The sequence below is a fragment of the Jaculus jaculus genome, chromosome 5, assembly GCF_020740685.1.
Source record: "Jaculus jaculus isolate mJacJac1 chromosome 5, mJacJac1.mat.Y.cur, whole genome shotgun sequence".
In the NCBI taxonomy this organism is placed as follows: Eukaryota; Metazoa; Chordata; class Mammalia; order Rodentia; family Dipodidae; genus Jaculus; species Jaculus jaculus.
In genome coordinates, this window is record NC_059106.1 from 6,364,649 (window position 1) to 6,379,042 (window position 14,394).

Consider the following 14,394-nt stretch of genomic DNA (forward strand, 5'->3'; position numbering starts at 1 on the left):
GTGGTGGTGCACACCTCTGATCCCAGCACTTGGGGGGCAGAGGTAGGAGGATCACCATGAGTTCAAGGCCATTCTGAGACTCCATAGTAAATTCCAGGTCAGCCTGGCCTAGAGTGAGACCCTACCTTAAAAAACAATACCAGGGCTGGAGAGATGGCTTAGCGGTTAAGCGCTTGCCTGTGAAGCCTAAGGACCCCGGTTCGAGGCTTGGTTCCCCAGGTCCCACGTTAGCCAGATGCACAAGGGGGCGCACGCGTCTGGAGTTCGTTTGCAGGGGCTGGAAGCCCTGGTGCGCCCATTCTCTCTCTCTCCCTCTATCTGTCTTTCTCTCTGTGTCTGTCTCTCTCAAATAAATAAATTAAAAAAAATTCTTTAAAAAAAAAAACAATACCAAACAAACAAACAAAAAGAGCGATAATGGCTCTGAAAACAACTTTATTACTTTAGCAAACTGATACAAATTGTGTTAGCTATGAATGTTTGATATTTATACATTTAGAGCAAAATTTAAGTTGATTCAGGCTGGAGAGATGGCTTAGGAGCCATCTCTTGCCTGCAAAGTCTAAGGATCCAGGTTCAATTCGCCAGGTCCCACATTAGCCAGATACACATCATGGTACATGCGTCTGAAGTTCATTTGTAGTGGCTAGAAGCACTTCCATTCTCTTTCCCCTCCCCCTCTCTCTATTTCTTTCTGCCCCTGTCTCTAATAAGCAAATTTTTAGAAGAAATTTAAAATTTTAAATTGATTCATGCTATAATTTAGTTTATAATGGTAAAGAGATAGGCCAAAAGGGTAGACAAATTCCCCATTTTTCATTTTCCTTATAAACATCATGGGCTTTTTTTGGTAGCATATATTTTAAGTATGTATAAGATGTTACCATTTTACATACATTTAAAAGAACTTTAGGGGCTGAGGAAATGGCTCAGTAGTTAAAAGTACTTGCTTGCAAGCCTACCAGCCTAAGTTTAGTTTCCCAGCACCTATGTAAAGGTGGATGCAAAATGAGTGGCACATGTCTGTGATACCACCATGCTATGGCAGTATGGGTCACAGTCAGGAGAACCTGGAAGCTCATGGGCTAGCTAGGCTGACACACAGAATACAGCAAGAGCAGGATAGACCCTCTCTCCAGCAAGGTGGAAGGAGACAGGCACCCTGAGCTTTTCCTCAGACCTCCACCAGTGTGCTGTAGCATGCTTGAAGATAACACTGCCACATTTAGTTTAGTGATTTTTTTTTTTTTTTTTTTTTTAATGCTAGGGAATAAGCATAGGACCTTAAAATGCCAGGTGGTCATTTTATTGAATGAGCTATGTACCCAGCCCTAGTTGGTTTTGGGGAAGTGGTAGTTTTTTTTTTTTTAAGTGGTAAATATTTTATTAAAGTATCATCTCCTAATCTTTTTATTTTATTTTATTTGAGAGGGAGAGACAGGAAGAGGCAGATAGAGAGAATGCCAGGGCCTTTAGCCACTGCACATGAACTCCAGATGAATGTGCCACCTTGTGCATCTGGCTTACATGGGTACTAGGGAATCAAAGATGGGTCCTTAGGCTTCCCAGGCAAGCACCTTAACTGCTAAGCCATCTCTCCAGTCCCACCTAATCTTTTTTGTAGATACTGTTTCCTATAGTTTTTCATACATAGCAATATGAATAGCCACAATGAACCCTTGCATTTTCCTCTTTAGCAAGATGTCCCATCATTTACTTTGTTTCCTATCTGCTGTGGGTTAAACTTTATGTAAGGAACAATGATCTGCAGTAGCCTACTTCCCTTTTCTTTGTAGCCATATATATGATTTAGATTCTGAATTGAAGGTGTGGTTTCCAGAAACTTCTTCAATGTAGACTTAAGGCCATTCATTATCTTCATAATCATTCTTAAGAAATGTTCTTGAGCTGGGCATGGTGGCATGTGCCTTTTATCCCAACACTTGGGAGGAAGAGGTAGGAGGATCATGGGGAGTTCTAAAGAGAAAATTTACATCTTTTGCCATCTGGTTTGTTCTTTTAGGTCTTGACGCAGCTGATAAACATGAATCTAAGAGTATTCATGAATTGCCAATCAAAACTTTCGGACATGCCTTTAAAAAGGTAAATAAGACAACAGTGAAAAAATGGCTCCAAATGCAAAATTTAGTCCTGATGGCTAAAGAGGTAGCTTAGTGGTTAAGGCACTTGAATATGAAGCCTAAGGATCCAAGTTTGACTCTCCAGAACCTAGTAAGCCAGATGCACAAGGTGAAACATGTGTCTGGAGTTTGTTTGCAGTGGTTAGAGGCCCTGGTGTGCCTATTCTTTCCCTTTCTCTCTCTCTCTGTCTAATAAATAAAAATAAAATACAAACAAGAATTTTGAAAAAAGCTTAGTACTGAATGCTGAAGAATTTAGTGGATTTACAAGGTTTTTGAAAAGTCATTTGCTAAATATTCAGTTATGTCAATTTTTGCTCTAGTCATAAGTTCTAATAACATAGTATAGGAGAGTTCTCATGAGTCCAGGCAACTTGCTCATGTGCTTGTCACTTCGTCAAGAAGAGTGGTAACAAGCTGCCGTGTACAGGAGACTTGCTTGTGTTCATTATCATGTTTCTAGAGCAAGTGGAAAGACTTGACCGGATCTGCCGTGAGCACTGGGTGACCATGTATGAAAGAAGTAGCATCCTGATAGTGGTAGTAGCAGTTCAGTGCATTTTCTGTTAGTGATAGCAGCTTTCCTTATGTTCTCTTCATTAAAAAAAAACAAGCTGGGCTTGGTGGCGTACTCCTTTAATTCCAGCACTTGGGAAGCAGAGGTAGGAGGATCACAGTGATTTCCAGGTCAGCCTGGATTAGAATGAGACCCTATCTCACAAAAACAAAAACAAACAATAACAAACTACATATATGCTCTGGCTATTGAAAATTCCTTAATTGATGATATGCTGTGTACTGTAGATTAGATTCTAAATGGGTTAAAAGTTTTGCAGGGATGGGAAGACAGCTCAGTCAGCAGAGTTCTTATGCAAGCATGATCCCCTGAGTTTAGATCCCCAGCACCCACACAAAAGCCAAGGATGGGAGTGTGTATCTGTAATCCCAGCACTCAGGAGACAGAGACACCAGGATCCCTGGGCCTTGCTGGCTTGCTAGTTTAGCTGAATTGGTGACCTCCAGATTCCGTAAGAGACGCTGTCTTGAAAAATGACTTGGAGAGCGACTGAGGGAGACACTCAATATGACCTCTGGCCTCTACATGCATGTACACCCTTATGCATGTGCACCTACACTTACATGCATTCATTTTCCACATTCACCAATACATATGTAACCCTATACCACACCAAAACAAACCCACAAAGAACACACCTTTAATCCCAGCACTCTGGTGGCAGAGGTAGGAGGATTGCTGAGAGTTCGAGGCCACCCTGAGACTACATAGTGAATTCCAGGTCAGCCTGGGCCAGAGTGAGACCCTACCTTTGAAAAAACAACCCCCCCCCCCAAGAAAAAAACCCACCCAAAACAGAAATTGCAAATAACCAAAGGAACCTCGGAGTTTGCATTATTGTTTTATGAAGATTTTTTTTGGGGGGGGGATTCCCGAGTGCTGGGATTAAAGGCATGCAACACCACACCCGGCTTTCTGAAGAAATTATTTTATTTTATTTTAATTTTTATTAGCATTTTCCATGATTATAAAAAAAGTCCCGTGTTAATTCCCTCCCCCCACACTTTCTCCTTTGAAATTCCATTCTCCATCATATTACCTCCCCTTAACAATCATTGTACTTACATATATACAGTATCAACCTATTAAGTACCCTCCTCCCTTCCTTTCTCTTCCCTTTATGTCTCCTTTTTATCTTACTGGCCTCTGCTAGTAAGTATTTTCCTTCTCACGCAGAAGCCCAATCATCTGTAGCTAGAATCCACAAATGAGAGAGAACATGTGGCGTTTGGTTTTCTGGGCCTGGGTTACCTCACTTAGTGAAGAATTTTTTTTTTTTAATTTTTAAATTTTTATTAACATTTTCCATGATTATAAAAAAAATCCCATGGTAATTCCTTCCTTCCCCACCCCCACACTTTCCCCAAGAAATTTTTTAAAAAATATTATTTGTTTGTTTATTTGCAAGCAGAGAGAAACAAAGAAAGGAAGGAAGGGAAGAAGCGAAGGGAAAGAAGGAAGGAAGAGAATGAGCACAACAGGGCCTCCAGCCACGGCAAATGCACTCCAGATTCATGCACCACTCTGAGCGTCTGGCTTTATGTGGGCACTGGGGAATTGAGCCTGTGTTGCTGGACTTTGTCTGCAAGCACTTCAACTGCTGAGCCATCTTTCCAGGCCAGAAAATATATAAATTACTGCATATGGTCTTTTCCAGGCTAGCCTAAGAACCAAGCTCCATTTATGACTCAAATTTTAAGAGTAAATTGGAGGGAGGGTAGTGCTGAGGACAGTGCCTCCTCCTTTCTTCACTTGTGTCTACAACAGTCCTTGGAGACATCACTTGGCCAAGAGATAGTCAATATTTTCCCAGTCTGGAAGGATACGTCTCCAAATATAGTTTTCTTACTTACGAAGATACTTGTAACGAGTTGTGATTGCATAGAAAAAAAATTTAACCCTCAAGCTGGAGAGATGGCTTAGCAGTTAAGGTACTTGCCTGCAAAGCCTAAGAACTCAGTGCCCATGTAAAGTCAGATGCACAAGGTGACACATGTGTCTGGAGTTTCTTTGCAGTGGCTGGAGGCCCTGGTGCACCCATTCTCTCTCTGTGTCTGTCTCTCTCTCTCCCCTTCAAATAAAAAAAAATTTTTTTAATCAAACACTTTTATTTTTATTCTAGCTTTTACCGTTACGTCTTAGAACCGGAGATTTTTTTCACCCCGGACAATAGCTTTACTAAGGGTCCAATCGCAAAATTTTTGGATATGCCACAGTCTCCATTGTTCACTTTGAATTTGAACACACCTGAGAGTTGGATGGTGGAGTCGGTCAGAACGCCATATGATCTTGATAATATTTATCTGGAGGAGGTAAGCATTTTACATTTACTTTTGTAAAGTCCTAGTGTATAATAGGGCTATTGGTGACCGATGCTGATGGACTAGTGGTGGACATCATTGTTTGCCTTCTACGTACTTTGTAAAGCAGCTTTGTTCAGAGGAATTCATGCTCAGTCAAGTTTACCCTTAGACATGTAATGCTAGAAGTTTTGGTACTCATAGAGCTGCTAGTCCCACTGTCTCAATGTATTTTGTTCCCATCACCCTCAGAGGAACCTCCATGCCTGTGTCATTACTGTTCTGTGTCTAGCCAAATCCATGACAAAAGAAAATGTAACATGAGGGAGGGAAGGTGTCTTTTGGTTCATGGTTGATGACATGGTCATGACAGTCTGTCATGGCAGGGAAACACAGTGGTGAGAATGGCTTGGTCTCTGGTGCCAACCAGGAAGCATATAGAGGGGAATGCTGACATTCAGTTTGCTTTCACCTTTGTCCCTTTTTAATCATTCCAGGACTCCAGTCCATGGGAATGGTGCTGCCATGTTCAGGGTGGGTCTTCTCTCTTTAGTTAAACTGTCTGGAAATACCTTCACAGGCATGCTCAGAGATGTGTCTGCTTGGTGATTCCAAATCTAGTCAAGTTGACACTGAACATTAACTATCATAATACTAATTGATAATCATTCACCATGTACTTTGATAGCCACTGATGTGGTTTCTGTCTCTATCTGATATTGTGCCTGAATACAGTCACATAATATATGGACTTTTGTGACTGGTTTCTTTTACTTAACAAGTTCTTTTTTTTCTCTTTTTGGTTTTTCAAGGTAGGGTCTTGCTCTAGCTCAGGGTGACCTGGAATTCACTATGTAGTCTCAGGGTGACCTCAAACTCACCTCAATCCTCCTACCTCTGCCTCTCGAGTGTTGGGGTAAGGGTCATCCATGTAATATAAATCAGTATTTTATTTTTCCAGATAACATTCCATTGTATGGATGAACCATATGTATCAGTAATGATGATATATTGTGCACAAATTTTTTTATTTTGTTTTTTCCTCTTGTTTTTCGAGGTAGGGTCTCACTCTGGTCCAGGCTAACCTGGAATTAACTCTGTATTCTCAGGGTGGCCTTGAACTCACGGCGATCCTCCTACCTCTGCCCCCCTAGTGCTGGGATTAAAGGCGTGCGCCACCACGCCCAGCATGTGCACAAATTTTTATATTGATCCATTATTATAGGATGTAGATTCTTTTCATTTATTTAGGACCTTAATTAAAAAAAAATGTGTAGAGTCTTCTCACCTATATTTTTGTAGTGAGTTTAAATCCTTTCTCCCTCCAATCCTGTTTTGTTTGTTTGTTTACAAGCAGAGAGATAGAGAGGTGGGAAGAAAGACACACACACAAACACACACACACACAGAGAGAGAGAGAGAGAGAGAGAGAGAGAGAGAGAGAGAGAGAGAGTGTGTGTTTGGACACACCAGGGCCTCTCACCACTGCAGACAAACTCCAGATGCATGTGCCACTTTGTGTATCTGTCTTTTACATGGGTACTGGGGAATTAAACCCAGGCAGTTAGGCATTGTAGGCAAGCACTGCTGAGCAGTTAACTCTGTGTTTTGTTTTGTTTTTTGCTTTGCTTTGCTTGTTGTGTTTTGTTTTTGGAGGTAGAGTCTCACTCTAGCCCAGGCTAACTTGGAATACACTCAGTCTCAGGGTGGCCTTTAGCTCACAGTGTCCCTCCTGCTTAGGCCTCCTGAGCTAGGATTAAAGGCATGTGCCACCACACCCAGCTTCTCAACCCTGTTTTTATTTTTTATTTATTTATTTTATTTATTTATTTATTTTTGGTTTTTCGAGGTAGGGTCTCACTGTAGCCCAGGCTGCCCTGGAATTCATTATGTAGTCTCAGGGTGGCCTCGAACTCATGGTGATCCTCCTACTTCTGCCTCCCAAGTGCTGGGATTAAAGGCATGCGCCACCACGCCTGACCTGTTTTTATTTTTATTTATTGTTTTTATTTTATTTATTTGAGAGAGAGAATGGGTGTTCCAGGGCCTTCAGCCACTGAAAATGAACTCCAGATGCATGTACCCCCTTGTGCATCTGGCTTATGTGGGTCCTGGGGAATTGAACCTGCTTCCTTTGGCTTTGCAGGTAGATACCTTAGCCACTAAGCCATCTCTCCAGCCCTCAACCCTGTTTTTGTAATTAATTACCATCCTAATCATGATGCAGAACAGAGGCTGGAGAGCCGGCTTAAGGACCCAGGTTTGATTCCCCAGAACCCACATAAGTCAGATGCATATGCTGGCATATTTGTCTGGAGTTTGTTTGCAGTGCCTAGAGGCCCTCGCATGCCCTTTCTCTCTCTCAATAAATAAAAGTAAAAAAATTTTTTTTAAAAAAAGATACATAACAGGGAGAGATAGCTTAGCGGTTAAGGCACTTGCCTGCAAAGTCTAATGACCTGGATTCAATTCCCCAGTAACCATGTAAAGTCAGATGCACATCAGTGCATGTGTCTGGAGAGCAGCTGACTGGTGGCACGTGCCTTTAGTCCCAGCACTTGGGAATCAGAGGTAGCAGGATCACTGAGTTTGAGACCAGCCTGGGACTACAGAGTTCCAGGTCAACCCTGGCTAGAGTGAAACCCTACTTCAAGGGAAAGAAAGAGAGAGAGAGAGAGAGAGAGAGAGAGAGAGAGAGAGGGAGGGGAAGGAAGGAAGGAAGGAAAGAAGGAAAAAGGGAAAGGGGAAAGGGAAAGGAAGAAGAGGGAAGGAAAGGAAAGGAAGAAGAGGGAAGGGAAGGGCGAAGGGCAAAAGGCAAACAGGTTCTGTATCATCTTTGCATGAATTTCTTAAAATAAGATCATATAGGTACAAGTCCTTTCTTTCTGCTTCACTCCCTTGGCAAGGTGCACTTTGAATTTATACACATTGTTGAATAGTCTTCAAGTGATTTAGTTTTGATCTTTCAGGTGGATGGCATCGTGACTGCTGAATATGAGCTGGAGTACCTGTTATTAGAAGGTCATTGCTATGACATCACCACAGGCCAGCCCCCAAGAGGACTGCAGTTTACATTGGGAACCTCAGCTAACCCGGTCATGGTGGATACAATTGTTATGGCTAATCTGGTAAGTAGTTAGTCCCTCCAGCGATAGTGCAGTCACTACTTTATGATGAACTGTCAGTGTTCTGACTCTAAGAGTGAAGGCAGAATTCAAAATTGACTGAATTTGATCAATGTAAAAGTCATTAACATGGTTAAATTTGGAGATTCTAGCTACGTGCCCACTTCAGCAGTAGAAGTGCCTCAGCGCTGTACTGTATCTGAACCGGCCCTGAATGTGCGAGGCCGCTACACTATTTAGTCTCCAGTTTACTCACCTCACGCTCTGAATCTCCCCGAAGCACTCGTTTAACAGGCAGGCTTCAGGGCTTGGCTGTGTTGTACTAGAGGTTTTAGAGTGTTTCATTTTTCTAGGTAGGGTCTTGTTCTAGCCCAGGCCGACCTGGAATTCACTGTGTAGTCTCAGACTCACTGCCATCCACATACCTCTGCCTCCCGAATGCTGGGATTAAAGGCGAGTGCCACCACGCCCAGCTTTTTATTTATTTGTTTGTTTGTTTTTACTTATTTATTTGGGAGCAGCACAGAGAGAGAGAGAATGGGATCATCAAGGCCTCCAGCCACTGCAGATGAACTCCAGATGCATGTGCCACCCTGTGCATCTGGGTTACATGGGTACTGGGGATTAACCGCTAAGCCATCTCTCCAGCCCCTTGTTAATGATCTTTCAAATTATCAGTGCAGCAAGGCCCTGAGTTCCATCCCTACCACCACCAAATAAGCACTGTCAGATATGTCATATACTTCAAAAGATGTCTTTCAGGGAAAATGTCTTGATATTCTAAAGAGAACTAAATTTTGACTTTTCTTTGTGTCGTAGGGCTACTTTCAGCTAAAAGCCAACCCAGGAGCTTGGGTCCTGAGACTAAGGAAGGGACGCTCTGACGATATTTATAGAATCTACAGGTAGGAATAAATGATGTAGCTGCGTTTTAAAGAGAATTAGCTCTAATGAATACTATCTGACATTTCCCCAGGCATCATGCATTCAACTTATAGCCATGTGTATAATAAAAGCAAGCTTTCCAGTAAAGTAAGTATAAACAAATTGCTAGAGAAGAGTGGATAATATGAGATAAATGCGTTTATTCTCCAATGGTTCCTTTGTGTTAACACTGTCCCAGAGTGAAATATTTCTGTCACACTTGACAGATAAGACATTTTGTCTGCTTGATCTTGTCAGAGCTCAAAAGCTTAGCAGGGTCAGGCCTCACGGTTACTTAGATGAGACAATGTGTGTCTTGATCTGCATGGATCAAGCTTGTATAATGCATGTGAGCTTTGGCCAAGAAGCCTTTTAGTTAACAAAAACACCATTAAAAGAGCTTTGATCTTAATTGTATTTAACACAATTTAAGTTAGTCCTAAGCTGTATGTCAATTTATTTAAAGCACGTGGATTAGTGCTGTTTACTTTAAAGTATTTTTATTTGTTATTTATTTGAGAGTAGAAAGAGGAGGGAAAGAGAGGGAGAATGAGAATGGGTGTACTAGTGTCTCTTTGATACTGCAAACTACAGACACATGCACCACTTTGCTTATCTGGTTTTATGTGGGTGGATACTGGGGAATTGAATCCGGGCTATCGGGCTTTGCAAGCAAGTACCTCTGATTGCTGAGTCATCTCTCTAGCCCCGACCCACTTGCCTTTTCTTAAATATAAGATTTTGTAGCCGGGTGTGGTGGCGCACGCCTTTAATCCCAGCACTCGGGAGGCAGAGGTAGGAGGATCTCCGAGAGTTCGAGGCCACCCTGAGATTACATAGTGAATTCCAGGTCAGCCTGAGCCAGAGTGAGACCCTACCTCGAAACCCCCCTCCCCCAAAAAAAAGATTTTGTTATGTTGCCCAGTTTAGCCTTGAACTCCTAGCCTTAGGTTGTCTGTCCTTCTGCCTTAACATCCTGAGTAGCTGGCTAAAAGTACAGACATGTGCCACATGCCTGGCTGAGAGTAAATTTCAGGAGACTTTTGTGTTATAACAATGTCTTTATTGTAAATAGTATATATTCCTCCAAACAAGTCTTTTTCCAGGTAACAGGTCACAAAATTTTAATTATATTTCTAAATTCTTCTTTCTTTGTGGCCTTGTCCACCCTCCTCCTCCCCTAGGCCTTAGTGTCCATATCTTCTTGCCTGTCTAGGGTTCTTGTCCACCTGTGCCACAGGACTATCCTCTAACTCAAGAATGTCTCATACTTCATATATTTCCCCATCAGAACCCTCCTTTTGCCTGAGTAGATGCAGTGATTTCATGTTATTATGGTGACTTTCTGTACCTTGAGATTTGGTGACTGGGAATTATAATTAGTAGGAAAATGTTGCTGTGAGTTTTTCCCTCTCCTGCTATCTGCCTACAAATAGAGCTGTTTATAGTCCTTTCTAACAAAGGTACCACATGGAGTCCAGATCAGATGTCTATACTTGGCTGATTGTGTCTGCCTTCAGACAAGGATGGATTTTACTTTTTTGGGTTTTTTGAGGTAGGGTCTCTCTCTGGTCCAGGCTGACCTGGAATTAACTATGTAGTCTTAGTTGGCCTTGAACTCATGGAGATCTACCTACCTCTGCCTCCCAAGTGCTGAGATTAAAGGCATGTGCCACCACGCCTGGCTTGGATTTTACTTTTTTATTCCAGTTTTGTTTTAAATTTTTTTCAGTGTGTCTGTCTGTGTCAGTGTGTATGCTTATGAGAGTCAGAGGACAACTTTTGGGGCTTAGTCCTCACTTTCCATCTTGTTTTGAGGCAGGGTCTCTGGTTCTTGTTGTTCACTGCTATATTCACCAAGACAGGTGTTTCACGAAGTTCTGGAAATTTTTCCTTGTCTGCACCTCCCATCTCACTGTCTAAGCTGGGATTACAGAGTTCTGTCTGTCATAGCTTCTGCCTTTTACATGAGGTCTGGGGATACAAACTCATACACACTTTCATAGCAAGCCCTTTATCCACTGTACCACCTCCCCAAGTCCCTCCCCCACTTTTAAGTTATTTTGTCTTTAATATTTTATTTTATTTTTATTTTTATTTTATTATTTATTTGAGAGCAACAGACACAGAGAGAAAGACAGATAGAGGGAGAGAGAGAGAATGGGCGCGCCAGGGCTTCCAGCCACTGCAAACGAACTCCAGACGCATGTGCCCCCTTGTGCATCTGGCTAACGTGGGACCTGGGGAACCGAGCCTCGAACCGGGGTCCTTAGGCTTCACAGGCAAGCGCCTAACCGCTAAGCCATCTCTCCAGCCCTAATATTTTATTTTTATTTATTTGAGAGAGAGAGAATGGGCACTCCAGGGCCTCCAGCCATTGCAAACGAACTCCAGAAGCCTGTACTCCCCTCCTCTTTGCATCTGGCTTACATGGGTCCTAGGGCATCAAACTTGGGTCCTTTGGCTTTGGAGGCAATTGCCTTAGCTTCTAAGCCATCTCTCCAGCCCCACTTTTAATTTTAAAAGTAAGTTTTATACTGTACCCCAGACTGGCCATGAATTCACAGTACTCTTAGTACTCATAGTACTGCCTCAGCCTCCCACTGGTGCTGGTATTATAGACAGGTGTGAAGACCCACCTTTGGCCTAGAGTAGATTTCTTTGCACAACTGTTCCAGTTAAGGAGTAGAAGTGCCTGATGTGGTGATGCATGCACATCTTTAATCCCAGCACTTGGGAGGCCGAGGTAGGAGGATCGTTGTAAGTTCATGGCTAGCCTGAGACTCCGTAGTAGATTCCAGGCTAGAGGTGAGAGCAAGACCCTACCTTGAACAAAAACAAAAACAACAATAAGAAGAGTAGAGGTGACATGGTTCCAGGTGTTGGTTCCGAGTGGCCCAACCCCTCTTGCCCTTCTGTACTCGAGATGGTATGTGTGGCCCAGAACTACAGACAAAAGTGCTTGTGTAGGGCCTGCAATGTGCTTGTCATGCCTGGGAGGCTGACCTGAGGGTCCATAGACATGGCAGGTAATATGAAGGAATCTTTGGGAAGAAAATCAGGTCACTCATCTTACATACAGACAGATTGCTACGAGTGCTGTGTACTGTGAAGGGGCTTCCTTCAGGTTGTGAGTAAACCAGGGGCTCTGAAAGGCTCCTTTATGAAACAGATTGCAGTTGTAGTTTGACCATTTACTTAAAATGGGGGATTGTGATTTGTAATGTCTGTCTTGTCTTTCTCTCTAAGCCATGATGGTACAGATTCACCTCCTGATGCAGATGAAGTTGTTGTCATCCTCAATAACTTCAAAAGCAAGATTATTAAAGTGAAGGTGAGTTTGCCATTGCACAGCAGCCTTTTGGTAGTTAGTAAAGCAGCCTCATTAGGTAGTTATGATATAAGAATATAGACAGCAGCCGGGCGTGGTGGCGCACGCCTTTAATCCCAGCACTTGGGAGGCAGAGGTAGGAGGTTGCTGTGAGTTTGAGGCCACCCTGAGACTACACAGTGAATTCCAGGTCATCCTGGGCCAGAGTGAGACCCTATCTTGAAAAACCAACAAAGAAAGAAAGAGGGAGGGAGCAAGGGGAAACAAACGAAAAAGAAAAAGATTTCTTCTGTTTTCCTCAGCATTTTAAAGTTTTCAGTGGCTTTAAATATTTCAAGAAGGGTTGGAGAGATGGCTTAGTAGTTAAGGCACTTGCCTGCAAAGCCAAAGGACCTAGATTTTTTTCCCCAGTACCCACATAAGCCAGATGCAGAAGGTAGCACATGCTTCTGGAATTCATTTGCAGTGGCTGGATGCCCTGGTGTGCCCAGTCTTTCTTTCCTTCTTTCTTTCTATTTCTGTTTCTCTCTTTCCCTCTCTCTCTCAAATAAATAAATAAAAAATAAAATATTTTTAAGGGCTGGAGAGATGGCTTAGCAGTTAGGTGCTTGCCTGTGAAGCCTAAGGACCCCAGTTCGAGGCTCAATTCCCCAGGACACACGTTAGCCAGATGCACAAGGGGGTGCATGCATCTGTAGTTCGTTTGCAGTGGCTAGAGGCCCTGGCACGCCTATTCTTTCTCTCTCTACCTCTTTCTCTGTCACTCCCAAATAAATAAATAAATAAATAAACAAACAAACAAACAAACAAAAAACATTTAAAAAATAAAATATTTTTTAAAAATCAGAAAAACAAAAAGAATAAGATGATTTCTTCTGCTTTCATCAGCATCTTGAAGTTTTCAGTGGCTTAAAATATATCAAGGAGGGTTGGAGAGATTGTTTAGTGGTTAAGGTGCTTTCCTGTAAAGCCTAATGACCCAAGTTCAGTTCCCCTGTACCCAGAAAAAAACAGATGCACAGGGGCGCATGTGCCTGGAGCTCATTTGCAGTGGCTGGAGGTCCTGGTCTGCTGCTCATTCTGTCTCTCTCCTGGGTGTGGTGGAGCACATCTTTATTTATTTGAGAGAGAGAAAGAGAACCAGGTTCTCCAGCTGCTGCAAACTCCAGACACATATGCTACCTTGTGCATCTGGCTTACCTATGTCCTGTGGAATCGAACCTGGGTCCTTCGACTTTGCAGGCAAGTGCCACAACCACTAAGTTATCTCTCCAGCCCTGGAGCACACCTTTATTCCCAGCACTTGGGAGGCAGAGGTAGGAGGATTGTTGTAAATTCAAATCCAGATTGGAAGTAGAGTTTCAGGTCAGCCTGAGCTAGAGTGAGACCATACCTCAAAAAAACAAAATATAGTATATATAAAAGTAATCATTCCACATAGTAAAACTTAGTGTTAGTAATTTTTTTTTTCAATTTTTTATTTATTTATTTTAGAGCAACAGACACAGAGAGAAAGACAGATAGAGGGAGAGAGAGAATGGGCGCGCCAGGGCTCCCAGCCTCTGCAAACGAACTCCAGACACGTGCGCCCCCTTGTGCATCTGGCTAACGTGGGACCTGGGGAACCGAGCCTCGAACCGGGGTCCTTAGGCTTCACAGGCAAGCGCTTAACTGCTAAGCCATCTCTCCAGCCCGAGTGTTAGTAAATTTTAAAAACAGGCCATGACTTGAAATGCTTTTCCTGGCAGCTCCATATATTACACTCTTTCCTAGAAACACTGTTAACTGGATGAAATGTGCTTCTGGGTGTACTTAGTGTTTTTATTTGTTTATCTTTGTGTTTTGGTTTTTCTAGGTAGGACCTTGCTCTGTAGCCCAGGCTTAGTTGGAATTACTATATAGTCTCAGGTTAGCCTCAAACTCACAGTGCTTCCCCTACCTCGGTCTCCCCAAGTGTGAGATTAAAGGCGGGTGCCACTGTACTTGGCTCTTACTC

The 14,394-nt window shown here is 42.7% G+C and overlaps 1 protein-coding gene across 1 annotated transcript in view; it reads left to right on the forward strand.

Moving 5' to 3' along the window:
• Window positions 1-14,394, forward strand: part of Uggt1 (UDP-glucose glycoprotein glucosyltransferase 1) — a 128,695-nt gene that overhangs the window by 95,995 nt on the left and 18,306 nt on the right. The window contains exons 28-32 of the mRNA XM_045148663.1: window positions 2,024-2,103; window positions 4,841-5,030; window positions 7,988-8,146; window positions 8,963-9,048; window positions 12,317-12,401. Of these exons, the coding sequence (XP_045004598.1) occupies window positions 2,024-2,103; window positions 4,841-5,030; window positions 7,988-8,146; window positions 8,963-9,048; window positions 12,317-12,401 (600 nt within the window). The remainder of the gene's footprint in view (window positions 1-2,023; window positions 2,104-4,840; window positions 5,031-7,987; window positions 8,147-8,962; window positions 9,049-12,316; window positions 12,402-14,394) is intronic.